General features: G+C 41.8%; 1 protein-coding gene across 1 annotated transcript; it reads right to left on the reverse strand.

The window, feature by feature from the left end:
• Positions 1–1,412: 1,412 nt before the first annotated feature.
• On the reverse strand, positions 1,413–14,948 carry LOC109483512 (patched domain-containing protein 3-like). Its single transcript, XM_019786543.1, has 21 exons — positions 14,615–14,948; positions 11,914–12,160; positions 11,447–11,517; positions 11,039–11,158; positions 10,564–10,705; positions 10,106–10,203; positions 9,786–9,906; positions 9,236–9,359; positions 8,745–8,917; positions 8,282–8,398; positions 7,870–8,004; positions 7,383–7,520; positions 7,157–7,196; positions 6,617–6,772; positions 6,252–6,379; positions 5,698–5,850; positions 5,067–5,192; positions 4,579–4,723; positions 4,269–4,390; positions 3,593–3,778; positions 1,413–1,646 (listed from the first exon to the last, which is right to left on the reverse strand). Exons 1-21 carry the CDS (start codon positions 14,716–14,718, stop codon positions 1,413–1,415), a joined length of 2,880 nt encoding a protein of 959 aa, XP_019642102.1. The 5' UTR covers positions 14,719–14,948.
• Between the last annotated feature and the right edge of the window lie 2,390 nt (positions 14,949–17,338).

The following is a 17,338-nucleotide window of genomic DNA, read 5'->3' on the forward strand; positions in this document are numbered from 1 at the left end:
CAATACTTGGTAAAGATATATGAATACAACAGAGACAACCGCAAATTACTGCAATGTAACCTTAAACAAAGCTCCTTTTGTACAATTTCGGTAGCGTGTCATTTATAATGCAAGTAAACCTGCATTGATAATCACAAAAACAGAAAGTAGAAGTAGATCTTTCAAAAATACTTTGTGCAACTGTTACACAGACAACAGCCTACTAAAACACCCTGTCCTGAATGAAGTGTTACTCCACACAAGTCTCCAAATTTACAAACTAAAACAGCATCCTCTTGTAGTATATACACCAAAATACAAAATCTCTGTCTGTACATAAGGCAAGTTCATCAGCAGCAAGTAACAGGCAACAACAAAAGTCCTGGATGAACATGTCCAGTGATGTATAAGTAGTTAGGCTATAGCAAGTTGTAGATTCCACCAAGTAGGTGAACTAATATATACATTGTGACGGGATAAGGCAAGTCTATAGTTACTAATTCGAGTGTACATATTGTCAATGTAATCCTGCAATGTCTAGAAGGTAAGTATTATATTACAAGAACCTTTAAAGTCTTGAAAATGCTAAATCGTGTAGATGCTGTGCCCAGACTTGAGCAAAAAGTTTTCCCATGTGGCTTATAATGTTTCCTATGTACATAATGTCTTACTGTAAATAATCTTCCTTGATACCTGATTGTATGAATAAGTTACACTTCTTTTCCATTGATTCTACTGCAACAGATTTATGTTGATATTATCTGCGATCAGTAGATATTGTCTAATTCCTGAGGGAACATCTGAGTACATTGTCATTCCTCTGAATTGTGAATTGTCTGTGGTCAATTACTGCAAGATCTTTGAACACAGATGGCAAGATGGCTGTTAGACAATAAGACAAAAACACAAAACATCATTTTATGAATACTTGTGGCATGAAAAGTCTTTTAAAATCTCGAAAGGTTTTTTCAGGGTTTATATACGTGACATATTGGCAGTTCTGAAAATTTGCAGAAAAGTTGCAAACTCCAGTAGTTTACAGTCACACAAATCGGCAAATAGTTTCATCAGTTTTTTTTTTACACAACCATGATCTCACTCTGCTAAGGTTTCGGTGTCTATCAGAAGCTCTGAGGAAGGTGTCTGATAGACACCGAAACATAAGCAAGGTGAGACAATACTGGCCTCTACTAGGCTTCGGGAGGCGGCTGGAAAGAGTAGAAATTGGCCAAATAAGAGAGACAGCATGCCAGGGGAGTTGGTCTGCTGGGAGAGAACAGTTTGCCGCACCGGGTGCCCAACTCCCCTGGCATGCTAACTCTCTTATTTGGCCGATTTCTACTCTTTCCAGCCGCCTCCCGAAGCCTGGTAGAGGCTAAGACAATACTTGTTGTGTAAAAGAAAATCCCTATGTCTAATACAGTGCTTCACAGCTAGTTGCTGACTTGTGGGATCTGACCCCGTGACCCCCATCTAATGGCGGCCTCCCCATGCCCATGTACGGAGTTGGTGGAGCCCAGGTTGGTCCTGATTGGTGAACCTTGACCCTGTGGGGCGTCGTAGTCTGGCGGAGGGATATCCGGGGGGTAAACAGGCTGTGACGTCACTCTGGGTTCGAAGCTTGCCGGTTTTGTAAACTCATTCATCGCTGTGCTTACATGCACGTCCTGACAACAAAAAATGCATAAAGTTAGTATGAAATAATAGAATAGTTACTAGTAAGTCATGATATTTAAGTTCTGAAAACAGATAAGCGTACTTCAACATACCAAGGAAGCATTTAGACATCAAAGTCTAGATATTATTTAATTAGCTTAAACAGCTTTAACCTTTTTGACATCAGCAGAATCTACTTCTATGTCTATATTTCAGGATGCATTTGTTCTTAGTGGTCTAAAAATCTTAACTAAAATCATAAATAAAAGCTTATGCACAGTGGCTTATGATGAATGAAATGGATGAAATGATGGTGGCAGGTAGCATGAAATAAATGTGCTTGAGCATTAGAAGATGTGCAATACATGTAGTGACAGCATTAGACGTTAACAACATTATAGCAACGCAGTAAGCCTGTAAAAAAACTAGTTTTAAGGAATATGGAGGATATAAAGGGGTTAGTGAGGTGTCAGCAAAGTCTAAAACCAGTCTAACGCAAGGCTACGTTTTAGAGCGGTCATACTTTTACTCTGCTGTGGACACATGATATACATGTACATCATGATGTAGGTGATATACATGTACATCGTGATGTAGGTGATATGCATGTACATCATGATGTAGATGATATGCATGTACATCATGATGTAGGTGATATACATGTACATCATAATGTAGGTGATATACATGTACATCATGATGTAGGTGATATACATGTACATCATGATGTAGGTGATATACATGTACATCATGATGTAGGTGATATACATGTACATCATGATGTAGGTGATATACATGTACATCATGATGTAGGTGATATACATGTACATCGTGATGTAGGTGATATACATGTATATCATGATGTAGGTGATATACATGTACATCATGATGTAGGTGATATACATGTACATCATGATGTAGGTGATATACATGTACATCATGATGTAGGTGATATACATGTACATCATGATGTAGGTGATATACATGTACATCATGATGTAGGTGATATACATGTACATCATGATGTAGGTGATATACATGTACATCGTGATGTAGGTGATATACATGTACATCATGATGTAGGTGATATACATGTACATCATAATGTAGGTGATATACATGTACATCGTGATGTAGGTGATATACATGTATATCATGATGTAGGTGATATACATGTACATCATGATGTAGATGATATACATGTACATCATGATGTAGGTGATATACATGTACATCGTGATGTAGATGATATACATACATTTATATCATGTATCCACAGTGCAGGATACATGATATCATGCTATTGATACATGGCATACATGTATGTACTGATGGTTGAACTACGCGAGCAGATACAGAACCTCTCACCGTTTTTACCTTGTGTGCTTTAAAACGTTCACGACTTGTAGGAAAGAGAAAGTGTCAGCACAAGTCAGGAGAGTACCGGCCGTCTAAAGCCCGATAGTCTCTGCTCAGTTCCAGAGACAACAGGGAAGGGGCGACCATAAGCTCAAACAGGTCCAGGGCGGTCAGGGGCCGCTGGAAGGTACCATCACCACACAGGGAAGGAAGGAACGGAAGAGAGAAGGAAGGGAGGACAGAAAACAATTATAATCTTATTATAATGATTAAAACAATTGAGACAATCAGTTGGAAATCATTTATAGAAAACAGTGCAGCTACAACATATGATAAAAAGGATTATGACATTGACTGTGTGAGTCTAACACACCAAGAAATCTTCAAATTTCGCCCAATTGTTGCATCAATTTTCTGCAAAAATCCGAGAGAAAATAAGTGGACTGGATGTCAACCATTTTAGCTTCATTATACTCTCGGCAGGGTATCTATGGCGAGAGCATACTGAAGCTAACAAAAGCTGCCATCCAGAGTAGATAACAAAAATGTGGTCCATAGTTTGGTTCTCATGAAACCAACTCATCTTAAGTCGACCTACCCCGTTCATGTCTAGGCCAGGGTTGGCGAACCCTTCGGACTGAGCCTTCTCGATGTACCCCGCATCGGGCTGCTCCTTGTCCCGCACCCCGGCCGTGGCGTACGGAGCCGGGCCCAGCCAGCTCAGGACCACCGGCAGGAACACCAGCCCGTGCAGGCACCCGAACACAACCACCAGGAAAAACACCTGAACAGGGAAGAAAATATTCTCGTTATAAATCTGACAATAATGTGCTTACAAGTGTTGACAGCCACTCCAACACTTTTAAGCACAAAGAGTATGGCGAGTCTTCTGGTGTCACTGATAGTCCTTGTGTTGGCGTCCTTTCCTAGCTCTTCCCTTTGCCTCGCAGCTACTATCTACTAATGTGCTTACTCTTCACATGACATACGATCTTTTTTCGAATCAAGGCGTTCTTTTGTTCGATCCAGGAATATCTTTTATTCGAACCGAGGATTCGAACATTATTTGTTCGGCATCGGGTCAAGATCTCCTTTGTCGAACCGGGGATTCGAAGATCATTTGTTCGAATCAAAGGAACATTTTTGGTGTGCGCATTCATGTTTGCTTATCTAATAATAGTATGTCATTTTGCATGCTTTGTAGCATAAGCACAATACATTTTACACTTTCAATTGCTGAAGTGCAGATCAGTACCTGCATTTGCCTACCTTACCTTAAAGAATGTGATGAATACGTAAGAGTTGGATGTGGCCAGCAGCACGAAGGCCAGGAAGGTGCTGAACCCTCCGTTGAAGACGGCCGGTCCCATGTTGACTAAGGCCAGACGAGCTCGGTCTGAAAAAGTCAAAGATTATTTCCTTTACTAAGTGTATCTTTTTCTCTCTTTTTTTTTTTGGCAGCGACGCAGCTTAGGCACAAAAGGCTGAAAAAAGTAAACGTATGTTTCAAACCTTACGCAGCTTTGATATACCAACTTCAGGCACAGAAATGGCTGTACAATCTAACAAACAGACGACCCTTACCCTGCCTGGTGCCGCTGATGGTGAGGAATGTGTGACAGATGTGCGCGGCGTAGTCCACAGCCAGCCCGATAGCCAGGATCATGATGTTTGTGGTCACCGTGTCGATAGTCAGGCCCCAGTGGTGCATCATTCCACCCACGTCTACCTGTCAACAGGGCATAACGGCTTCCATATTAGAAATTAAAATACGGCACTGGAGGTGATATCATTTCCCCAACATTCAAACGTGTTCTAATAACATTCGAGCGCGACATTCGAATAACATTCGAGCGCGACAGTCAAACAACATTCGAAGAATATTCGAACGCTCGAACAGCATTCGAATGCGTTCGAATGTACATATGAGTCCACGGCAACAGAAAGTCCGTTCTTAGGGCGCGTTCGAAAGGTTTCTCTTTGACGTTTACAACTGATACGAATCTTTCACAACTAGTTTCTTGTGCTGCAAAAAAAACATCTAGCGTACAAAATAAGACTCTTGTACTCACCAGAGTGAGGACGACGCACAACAGGACCCACAGACTGCCCAGGATGTCAGCCAGCAGCAGCAGGGTGATGACGAACACAGCCGCCATCGCGATGCCCAGGTTACGGTATAACTCCAGCTTGATGACCTGGCAAACAAGGCAGAGCAGACACGACATTTTATGATCAGAGGAAATCTTTAAGAAGAGGTTTTACTGAGAGCAGATTACAATAAGCTAGCTGCTAATAGCTTAAGAAGAACTAAGTACTATAAGAAGATGACCAATGACGAAGGAAGGGGTCATGGCCCTATGTCTGGCTAGAGACGGAGTATTAGTAAACTATATAACATCTAATCCATAGGTAGGCTGTATTAATAATCTAAAGTTAATCTTATTAGATATGATTATCTTGAGTACAATATCAGAGCTTAGATTAGACTACGTACACTGTGCCCTATCAATAGGGTTCAAACAGGAAAGGAAGATGACATTTTGCACTTTAATCGTTCACAGTACAATTTATCAGTAACTTTGGAGCATAGGACAAGATAGTAGCGGTATAGAATATAGCACAACATAACATCCCAATTACTAAATAATAAGGGCTAGTATAAGTCTTTGATGCAGTGTTAAAAGCACTTTCAATCCGTACCTTGTTGGTCTCCCATCCCCTGTACTGCCTAGCGTAAGGGAAGGCGTCACCATTGAAGCCGACAGAATCAGTCACGGCGATCAGACTGTCCATGGCCTCGATTTCCTCAGCAGAGTCTCTTAGCGTCTTATACGTGCCGCGCATTCTGGACGCCTGAAGGACAAGAATTGAGGTACTGTGTTTATATAAGATGCTACACTGAATAGCAAAGTTTTTTTTTATTCACAACCACTTGTTTTACAAGAGCCGGCGTTTTGATGACCGTCTGTCATCTTCATCAGGGCAATTATGACTGGCTCACCGTCACTGAGACTAGGTCTTGCACTAGTGGCCCAGTCATATTGCCCTGATAAAGATGACAGACGGTCATCAAAACATTGGCTCTATAGTTAAACAAGTGGTTGCGAATAAATAAATTTGCTTTTCAATCATCAACCTGATGGAATAATTCACACAAGATTCTACAAGAATCTACACTGTTACGTAATTACCACAGTATACTAACTGATGTCTATTGCATGGAAATCGTATTGCTTGATGCTACAATGTCTTACAGTGATGGTGACGGGAGAGGTAGTGGAGTTCAGCTGCACGTCTGCCGAGTGGCTCCGTCCTGTAGCGTCTGTAGTCAGGAACTGAACAATCCACTGGTAGAAGGTGGTGCTATCCGTGGCATGGCCGTCTATAAAACATATACATGATACATTACAAACATGAATCATCATTGGGAAAATTATGATTCTGAAAATACAAGATCTTTTGATCATAAAAATCTTCCTAGTTGACATCTTGCCATGGGGATAGTGCAAGTTATCCGTTTGCAATGAATAGCGACATCGAACTGCCATTTAAAACACAGAGAACATAGAATGAATAGCTCTGGCTAAAAGGCGAGTTATATTCCCACAAAGGCCCTCACCTGGCCCGAGCAGGGTAGAATTCTTGGTAGAATTCACCCAAGTCTTGTAGTCCTCAAACCAGCTTGTCACGGTGCCATCTGTGACGTAGGTATCGTCCTCAAATCTCTGGTAAAGAGTGTGGAGTTTGGCTCTCTCTGCATAGTAGTCGATATCGCCTGTAATGTGTGCGGATACACATGTGAGTAGAGAACTACAGGCTGGGGTGTTTAGCTATGTGTTTCTGTGGATGGTGTCCAGCACCAAGGACAGGTATGTTTGCCTGTGTGTGGATGGTGTTCAGCACCAAGGACAGGCATGTTTACCTGTGTGTGGATGGTGTTCAGCACCAAGGACAGGTGTGTTTGTGTGTGTGGATGGTGTTCAGCACCAAGGACAGACATGTCTGTCTGTGTATGGATGTTGTTCAGCAAGAAGATCATGATTGTTAGAGAGTACATGTTCTAGTATTGCTGCAATGTTCATAGACAGTCCATGACAAGCAAGGGAATATGTTAACTAGGAAATGATGCTGAATATCATCACAAAAAGAATCAACATACCGACGTAAATGTCCACTTCGAAGCCATCATCGGGAAAGTACTGTAGAAGATAATCAAAAAGAGATTATATTCAACATACATTCAAAAGATACTACATGTAAATGCTATACAATGTATATAATCAAAAGGAACTTGCTTGCTGGTTGTGTAGTGGCGTGCCTTAGACTCCCATTGGTTGGGATTTGAACCCCCTCACTGAATTGCATCGATAATTTTGAGATCTTACCGCTTCAGTTTTAGTCAGGTACTGTTTGAGGTAGGAGCCGTCGGGCAGGAACCACGTGGAGTCGAAGTTCTGCCTCAGGTTGATCATGCCCCAGATACTGACTCCCAGAACGGCGGACACCACAATAAGGGTAACGATCTGCGGGGTAACGTAAATGGCAGGTGGTTTGAGTCTAGTGAAATCTATTATTTTGCCAACCATTCAGCCACTAGTTTTACATAAAATGTAAAATTAAAGAAGAAGAAGTCAAACCCCACAATAGCAAACGTAGTACATTGTAATATCATATATTAAGTTCACCAGATGGTAGTTGCATATTCTCTATTGCCTTTAATTACTTTACTTCTTTGATCCTGTACAGTCATGCAATTAGCCTTAGGGCATGATTGTATTCTATACTTACATGCAATACGTAGTGTAAGTTCCAGAAACAAATCAACTTCACTTTCACATTAGAAACCTCACCAAATCTAGTTGATTTACAGACCTTGCCAGGTATGGTCAGCAGGTTCGGAGCGTAGATCTTCTGGAAGAAAAGTTGCAGACGATCCTTCTGTGAACACTCCGTGGGCTTGTAGTCGGGCTTGTGCCTGTAGCAGCAGCAACATGCGTTTCGCCGGCCCTGGAAACCGTACGTAACGAATAATATCATAAGAACAACGTAACGAATAATACCATGATAACACACTACATGTTTCCTTAACAAGTGTGCGCTAAAAGCCAATGTGAGGGGTACGTCGATAGACATGCAGGTAATAAGATACTCCAAAACAGTTACTCAAGCAAGTGGATATGATTTTAGGAAACTGTAAGGAGTATATGTACTTACAATGTTATACAAATCGTGCTACAGTTAGCTTTTCTATGTATAGGTTAACAGAGAAATGCAATTTTCGTACCTCCCAGCGCTGAAAGTCTAGGCACATGACGGCGAAGAACAGGGTACAGGAGTACACGAACACCAGGAAAATACTGACGGCCGCGTAGATACAGAAGGACTGCAGGGCTGGCAGGATCTGGGAGACATGACATTGGCACATCTTTATGTTTTTAATAGATACAACATGAGGCTAGAGGACGATGGCTTTTGTATGTGTATATTTACAGTTAGACGGTCACAGACGCGTGAGGGGGGCGCTGGGGCAATACGTCCTATCAGTATTCGAACGTGTTCTAAAGTTCTAAGAACATACGTGCAGCACATTCGAACATATCGAACGCGTTCGAAAGTTCTAAGAACCCATACTGCATCACACGCGCTCGAAATGGCATTTCACGGAAAAGACGTGTTGTGATACAGATGCCTTTTAGTCTCACTCATTTTATGGCGTTTATTTTAAGGATTAGAAAGATGTTGCCTACCGTGGAGGCCCCAACTCCGAAGGCCACGACGTCCGTCATGGATGTGACGGTGATGGAGACGCCGGCGTGTTTGAGCGCCAGCGCCGCCTGATGCCGCCGGTCCCGCTTCTTGTCAGCAGGGGACAGGTTGTTCCACGCGCTCACAACAACAAACATGTCGTCAACGCCGATTCCTGGAGAATGGAAAGAGGAAAGAAACTTGAACGTTTGTCATCATCATTATAATTTATCTATCCGTATCTTTTAATTATCCGACCGTTGGGGCACAATCAGATTAACTGACAACCATTTTCTCTGCCCTTCTTGGCTTTCTGTCTCTCTGTTACTCCTCTGGTGTTAAGTTTCACTTAATGTCATGCTGGCCTATTCTCTCTTAAGTAACCCCCCCCCCCATCTTTTCCGTTGGGTCATTATATCAGTGGATTATCTATGATATTCAATTCATTTTATTATGCTTATCCTTTGAGTTGATGAAACCCAGAGACACGTACCTAGGATGAGGAAGGGCAGGATGGAGTGGACCGGTCCGTACGCGGCGCCGGCGGCAGAACAGATCCCCATGGACCCTATGATGGACAGTCCCACGCACAGAACACCCATCAACGACACGTAGATCTGCAGAAAAATACACATAGCGTTGGCACTCATGTGACTATGACATAATTTAGACTCCACCATTTTGGATGGTTAAAACCTTTGCTGACATGAAGGTCTGTAACTAAAGCTCTATGACATACCTAAAGCTTCCTTCGGTAGCCAAAAGGCTCCTGTCATATCTACTTGGATTTGCCAGTTTACATGTCAAAGCCTGCCATTTGTAATACTACTCTTTCCAAGTACATCGATGAAGGTTAGACGCCCAGGTAATGAGATACACAACATACTGTTACTCAAGCAACTGGATATAGATTTTGAAAAATGCCAGACGTTTCAAGGAACACTAAATAATTTTCGTCAGTGACCAACAGGATCAGTTGAACAGGTATTTATCCAAAATATATAATGACTGTAATGAGTATGAATTGGACTAAGTAAAATTACATTCTGCTCGATGCAGTTAAACTTGCCCAGCACCATGGCGACATAGCCGATGATGAGGAAGTACCCAGCTGACAGCAGAGTCAGGTCGCTCTGGATCGCTCCCCCTCCCTCGTCTCCGAAACTGCGGAGGAAAATACAGGAAGTTAGTGCCCACGTGACTAAGCTGACGTCACTAACGTCCGCCATGTTGATGGGTTACAGACACTAGCAAAGAACATCTAATTTACGATCTAATTTAAGATTTAATTTATTTTCAGTAATAATTTAACTACCAAAAAGCATATGGGAGAAGAGAAAAAGTTTCAACTTTTGTCTGTTACCTTCTTGTGGCAAATGGCGTCACCGTGACCCCATCTGACCTCTTTTGCTGTGCCACCTCCAGAAATCCCTTCTCCCACTCGTTCCTGATCTCATCAACCTGTGACGTAAGACGGTTACGTAATTAGGGTCATGTGACTGTGACGTAGGTCAACGTCTGCCATCATGTCCCAGACTTCACTCTAGGCCATGATGACTCTAGCTTTGTCTGTATTTTACATCAACCTTCTACCTGTCATACCTAGTAGTAGCCTAAACGGCAAATAAGCACCAAATATTTGTTGGTTACAGGGTTAGGCAGCAGGGATTTTTTTTCTTTACTTCATAATCACTACAAAACAAGGCTTATAAAAGCCACTCATAAGAAGAAAGAGCACAAGACAACGAATGATTTGATTATTGAAGCAATAGTTAGAAATAACTTTCGTCTTCCACCAAATATTACAAATGATGATCTTACCCTCTCTCCCTGCCTTTCTACGCTCTGGTCCTTGACAGAGTACAGCATAGTGGTGGCCCTGGCACCGGATATCAGACCTCCGGAGTCCCGCCTGATTTCTCCCAGCACGGCCTCAACATCGTACGGCCGGAACGTCACTGGGCTGGGATATATACGTAAGGTATTTATGGTTCCCATATACACTTTTATATATACATAAAGTCGTTCTAATGTGTTGTTACACTCGATCCTCTTCCTAGTACAGTGTAGTAGAAATGAAAGGAGAAAGAAAGCAAAGAAGGTGACATTGATTTTTTTGGAAAGAAAGATAAGAAGTTTTAAGTATTCCTTTAAATCTGTTACTCGAACTCACACATTTTTGTGCAATGTTGTATGACTTAACATTTGGGTGAGAAGCATCTGGTATTCAGTGGGGTATGTGTTGATATAGTTTTGCCACACAAAGATTGACAGATAACCCATTTTTCCTGTGTACCTTATGAGGTTGTTTTGGTTGACCTTGTCCAGTATGTTCTGCTGTGTCAGTCCGTTGATGGTGGTCTCGTCAAAACTCCACAGCTCAAGCAGGCTACTGGACCAACAGTTAGGGCCGATCCTGTAATAAAGGTAAGGAATAAATTTGATATGAGATGCTTAAATTAAAAATATACCAGAGAATGTTAAAGATGTAAGATGCCTTTTAGGTCAAGTTTTTATGCATACTTCCATTGCTGTTTCACAAGGACAAACCAAGTCATGATATTATGCTTTTCCACCCTTCTAAATGTGCAAGTGTCGATGCAGATTCAATTTCTCCTATCACACAATCGCAACTGCGACTAATGGAGATCTGTCAACCACTGACAGCATTATCAATGCGTGTGTCAGAAAATTTTCTACTTACTGATAACATATCGATGTCCAGTTGGCAGCATCTGTCGACACGTTCTTTAGCGATGTGTCTAATGCGAGCATCTGGCGAAAAAGGAACAAGGTAAGTGGGGTACATTGTTACAGCGTAAGAATATCATGGCAGTCAATGAAACCAAGAAGGCCCCTTTCTAGCCGCGATCTAGTGGTAGTAATAGAAGGCCGCTAGGGTGCCAAACTGTGATCTATAGGAACGTTATCTTCCAAAACGCAATCAAACATTGAAACGAAGCCTGCGCAAATGGCCACAAGTGAACCCAAATAGAATCCGCGTTCTGTTCGAGTTACGTCAGATCGAACACAGTCGAACACGGGTTCTGGTTCTAAGAAAAAGTGGAACACGTGTTCGGTTCGAATTACGTGAGATCGAACACGGTCGAACACACGTTCTGGCTCTAAACCAAAAGTCGGATACTTTAGGGCAGTCCTAAAATGTCTTACCGCTTGTAACACAGACGGAGCCAGCACGTTGTCGGCCTCGATGAGCACAAACTCGAAGCGGAACTTTGCCGGGAACTTCTCGGAGACCCAGTTCTCGTGGACCAGCGCCTGGGAGCCGTACGGAACCCACAGCTTCTCGGCCCGGCTCTCCTGGTAGAACTTCACCATCCCGGCACTCAGGGACCCGCCAAGGAGCAGCGTCAGAAGGATGGTCAGCCATGGGTGACCGGCAACAAGCTTACCAAGTCTGGGAACAGGAAGAGTCAAGGTCTCATATGAAAGTTCATCTAAACGTTGTTTACATTACACGTTTAAAGTATAATTCTGGTTCCAACGCAAAAGGGATTGTTCTCGCCTGGAGATTTCGACCAGTCACTCTTGTCTTCTGTGACTAGGAGAAAACTCTAGCTGAGAACAATAAGTTAACGATTTTACGTTATGTAAAGGTATCATACCTTGTATTGGAACAAAAGTTTTAACTTTAAACAACTTTTAACTTTAAATCAACTGAAGGTGTTTGCAGTGTGGCTTTTGAATAGGTCAGGAATTTTTCCATTCGCACTGGAATAGGTTTCCATTTAAATCAACGTGTTTTGCTTCGATATAACATTTAGAGAATGCCAAGCTGTGAATAAGCCCACATCTCAGAAATTGGTGTGCATTTCGATCGACCGGCTGCCATTAAAATATTTTTAATTTGAAATTCCAACTCCACTGGTTGCATAGTTACGACATTTTGGAGCTATATGACTTGAAAGATGATCAGGTATGAAAAGCTATAACTGCGCTGCTCCGGAATTAAAAATGAATTATTAATAAGCAGTACTAGCAACAGGCTTTCAGTGTTTTTTAATCATCGTTTGGGCTACAGAACGTTATATTGAAAACGCTCGATAAACTAGAAATTAACCGTTTTGAACTCTTTGTCTTGGCTTTACGCACAGACGTGTGATTTTTGAGCAAGTATTTGGTACGAATATCGATCAACCACCCGTTATTGGTGACGTGGAAAACAGGTCAGTCATATCAATTACACAAATTGAAATCGATACGTCATACTCAGAATACAGTGCAATTTTCTTGTCCATCATATTGCAATGAAACAAAATAAAAAAAAAACATTCTGGGAAAATTACACAAAATGTAAACGATTAGAAGCTCAAAAGATCAAATTACAAGACCAGGTTATTTTAACATGTCAAGCGCTGGTCAAGCGCTAAGTATGTAATTTTGAATGGAACAACGAATAGTGTCTGTCCACTTACAGTGCGAATACGTTCGATCGGAATCGTGACAGTTTTTTTTCTCTCATATTATTTTGTAATCAAAACGACAGAAAAAGACGCCGAGTTTACAGACACGCCGTGCCCCTACGTTTTGTTGTAACTGGGGAAACGCACAGTACAGACAAATGATGAAAAATTTATGAATAACAAAAGCCGCCCCTTGGGAGCGCGCCAGGGTTATTGACCGAACGGGCACAGGAATCTCCAACGTACGTGACTTGCAATTATAAATATTCAATATTATAGGAAGGGTTTTTGAGGAGCAGTGTAACCTAACTAAATAGTAAGACGATTGTGCGAATGAATCAATAGCTAATTTTCCATAAGAGGATTTTTAAAATGCTGTTTCAAAGATCCGATTACGATCGACCATACTAATACAGGAAAAAATTCCTCCCCTAATGGTAATGCTAAACAAGAAATACGTTTCTTCGCATGTTGGTTCAAATGTTACAGAAATTAGATCAGAAAATATAAACATCTTAATGTGTACCGAAAGACTCCTTATTTCAGCTTCTATTTTATTTTACACCGCGAAAACGACAGTCTATTGTATATACTGACATGTGCGTAAACAGGTCAACGTTCTTATGAGATGTAGTTGTACAGTGGAAAATTTGGGTGAGTCCAAATTTGATCATAAGAACGTTGACCTGTTTGTTGCACAATCAAGATAAAGCCAACGTTCTGTTTCGTTTTCACTTGTGCTTTGGTATTTCTTATACTGTATGATAAAATCTGCCATCATTTCTTACAGTCATCGAATATCAAACTGTACCCAAAACTGTGGATGTGTGACAGGATATATCGGTTGAAGGACACCCATGCTGACATTTAACCTCGTTATTACGGTAGGTTGCCCCCAGGCTCTCTAATTTCCCGGCACAAATGCTTGGTTCGCTTCGCATGGCAACAAACACTTTAGCACGCATTGCCCGCACTACAGGATATAATAGCCCATACATGTGTTGGTGGCAAAACACTTATCTACAATAGCATTGCGACCTTTATGATAATCTATCCGAAACACTTTTCTAAAACTCTACATCACTAAGCTTCCACGGGTTTGAAAATTCATAATGTTCAGATAGAAAGAAATCATGATTCTACTGCATACTGTAGTACTGTAGTATCAAGGTCGAACAATCCCCTTGGTTGTATACAAATGGGTCCTATATATGATTAGGAGCCAACTAAACGGAAGGTGTATGTAAAGAAGGCTGTGAGGGGTAGAGAAGACCGGTCTTGCTTGATATAATTTGAAGAAGGTTTAAGCCTTCTTGGTTACATGTCCTAGAGGAACGGCTAGTGATGTTTATGTATAATTATCCTAGACTTGTCTGTCTTATCAGGTAGTGCTATCTACCCGGCATTGGCAAGATAATACATTTTCTTAAACTAAAAAATGTCCTTACCTGTAGAAGAATCCTTCTAGAGCCGACACAAAGACGTTGCTACATCTCTTCATACAGTTGGGCTTCTTAGCTTTTTCCCGTGGATCCTCTGACTTGGCAGCCATTTGTTTTGGTAGTCGCGTCAAGCCAGCTTGGCACGGTCAGATCGCGGCAGGCTACGGGAAGGATTGGCGCATACTAATATAGCACAGCATCACAATTCACTATCGGGTGGCGCGAAATGATTAACTGCTATGCTGAGGAAATGATCATGAGTTGAGACTAGTAAAAATCCACAGCAGAAACAGAATATTCTGTGTCTATCGCGCCGGTCCAGATATGCAAATGAGCCGGCTGTTACACAACCGGACAAAGCCGATGATAGGTCGACGGGCGGTTACGTAACGATTCTTTTATTCTTAGCGTGACACCTGACCTGGGGGTGTGGCTAGGGATTTCTGGGGCAGGGAGCCAGCACATGTAGCCACAACGTGAGGGCCGGACGGTATCAGTTTCCATTCAAAATAATAGCGTGTGTAGTCCAGTGATTATGCCGGACAAAGAGGTTGGGAGTTCGAATCCCGGCTTTTGTCGCTCACCCAACATGCTCACTACTGTTAAGGATCACAGTCCTGGACGGGACGTTAAGCTGTGATCCATTGTTCATGAGCCTGAGGGGGGTTTTCCCGGTGCAATGAACCTGTAATAATGTTAGTCTCTACCAGACTAACTACGCTGGCTATGTAGGAGAATAATTGCCAGGGGAGTTTGGCCGCCTTGTAGGTTTGACAGTTAAGCGGAGAGAAAGAAACTACCCCCCCACGGCCGGACTCCCCTGGCCAGTTTTACTCTCTTTTTTTGCCAACTTCTATGATCCGTATTCCCGTAGGAAGGCCTGGTGGAGGCTATAATAGTGTATTGATAGCGCCTGTCTTCTGTCACGACCATTGGGACCACTTTTTTTTCCAAAACAGGCTTTTCTTTCCAATGTGCAGAAACGTCGCGTCGATAGATGAAACAATTAAGATTCTGTACGTATGAAAACTACTTAGAATGTTAAATTGAGTGTACCAACCTGATAAAACTACTAACGTGGGGGTATCACTTTCCATATTTAATCAGGCTTTACCATTTACCAACTACATGATATCATTATGTAGAGATGTAATGTCATTGCTTTTACTGACAGTGTATCTTGTTGCATTTGTGCGTGTATTGGTGGGGGGGTAGTGTCACAACAAGAGATATATACTAGATAAATAAATGATGCATTGTCTCAAACGCCTGTGGTTTCAAGGTGGCATGATATTCAACTTTTCCAGTTTTCTCTCTCCTCCGTTACAAGCTACATTTTGTAAATTATGGCTATACTTTCCATCATGAGACCAAGCATAGCTATAGACACCGTGTGTCATGAGATCCAATTGAAAAGTACTGCAAGATAATGTGTTTCGCGACCGAAGATATACGCATCCTGTAGCACTAGTTTTAACATATACAAAATGGTTATGGATATGAAACATATAAGACTATATCTGATTGGTCGATGGCCGGTGACGTCACGTAATGTGAATTTAGGCGGGAATTTCAAGATGGCGGACGTCTGAAAACAGGTATGTTTAGTACATATCTACCGACAATACCGACATCTTTGACATCTAGTAGTCAACGCCAAAAGCTGTGAAATGAATTCAAGGTTGTGTTGGCGTTCAAGGACGACGTACAGTTACAAGTCTGTGTACACTGTCAACATGGAACCCAATAGTATGGCTCTGACTATTTGTAAACACTGACGCATTACAAGTTGTAACACGAACCGAAAACTGTGCACTACTGAGCTAAACTACGCTTTCCTGCCACCGAGGAATGGCTATACGATTATAAGCATGGCATGTAGCTCGAACACTATCTATAGCACCATGTGTAAGTACCATTGGCACATTTATGTGAAAGTTAAAGCTCACTGAAGGCGTGTTTTCTATGCACGACTGAGCCGGACACATCATAACAAGTGATTCCTACCTTTGACCCCTGACCTCACCCAGGTCACCACGCCTGATTGCCCATTTTGATTAGCCACAACATTTTTCCAACTCCCTCAAACATTTGCCTTGTAAGCAAGTATCTGTATGAAACTAATGTTTTTTGTAGCCAATTTCTTTGCTGATATGAGGTAAGAGTTTTCTTTTTCTGTTAGAATATATATTTTGATATAATTCGTACAATCATGTATTTAATATATAGTTTGGTGGAGTGGAGAAGGATGCTGAGTAGACAACTAGACGCAAACTACTCATGAGAAGATGAAAAAAACATGTACATGTACATGTAAGTATTATGGTTTTACCTTGGGTAAACAGATATACTGAACCATCCACTCATTATAATGAGGTTTGACTCCAGAAAAAAAGCTAAGCTCCTGACATATGCACTGTGCGTTGTCGCCCTCTGGCGGAATGCATTATATTGGCACCGCTTTTGATTCAGTGCAGTATACATCTCTGGTTGCATTCTTCCTTTCTGTAAGTTACCAATCTGCCAATAGCATACTCAGATCTTTACTTGGCTATAAATGGTAATACATGTACTCTCACTATAGACTAACCCAGGGACACACACACACACACACACACACACACACACACACACACACACACACACACGACACACGACGACGACGACACACACACACACACACACACACACACACACACACACACACACACAACACACACACACACACAC

The sequence above is a fragment of the Branchiostoma belcheri genome, unplaced genomic scaffold (assembly GCF_001625305.1).
Source record: "Branchiostoma belcheri isolate BF01 breed outbred unplaced genomic scaffold, Haploidv18h27 scaffold65, whole genome shotgun sequence".
NCBI classification, from domain to species: domain Eukaryota; kingdom Metazoa; phylum Chordata; class Leptocardii; order Amphioxiformes; family Branchiostomatidae; genus Branchiostoma; species Branchiostoma belcheri.

Excerpts from the sequence above, each read along its gene's own strand:
- LOC109483512 (XM_019786543.1), bottom strand. The coding sequence starts at position 14,718 with ATGGCTGCCAAGTCAGAGGATCCACGGGAAAAAGCTAAGAAGCCCAAC. Across the intron at positions 11,518-11,913 it reads CTCCGTCTGTGTTACAAGCG|ATGCTCGCATTAGACACATC; the intron begins GTAAGACATTTT and ends CTTTTTCGCCAG. Across the intron at positions 9,907-10,105 it reads ACGCCATTTGCCACAAGAAG|TTTCGGAGACGAGGGAGGGG; the intron begins GTAACAGACAAA and ends TTTCCTCCGCAG.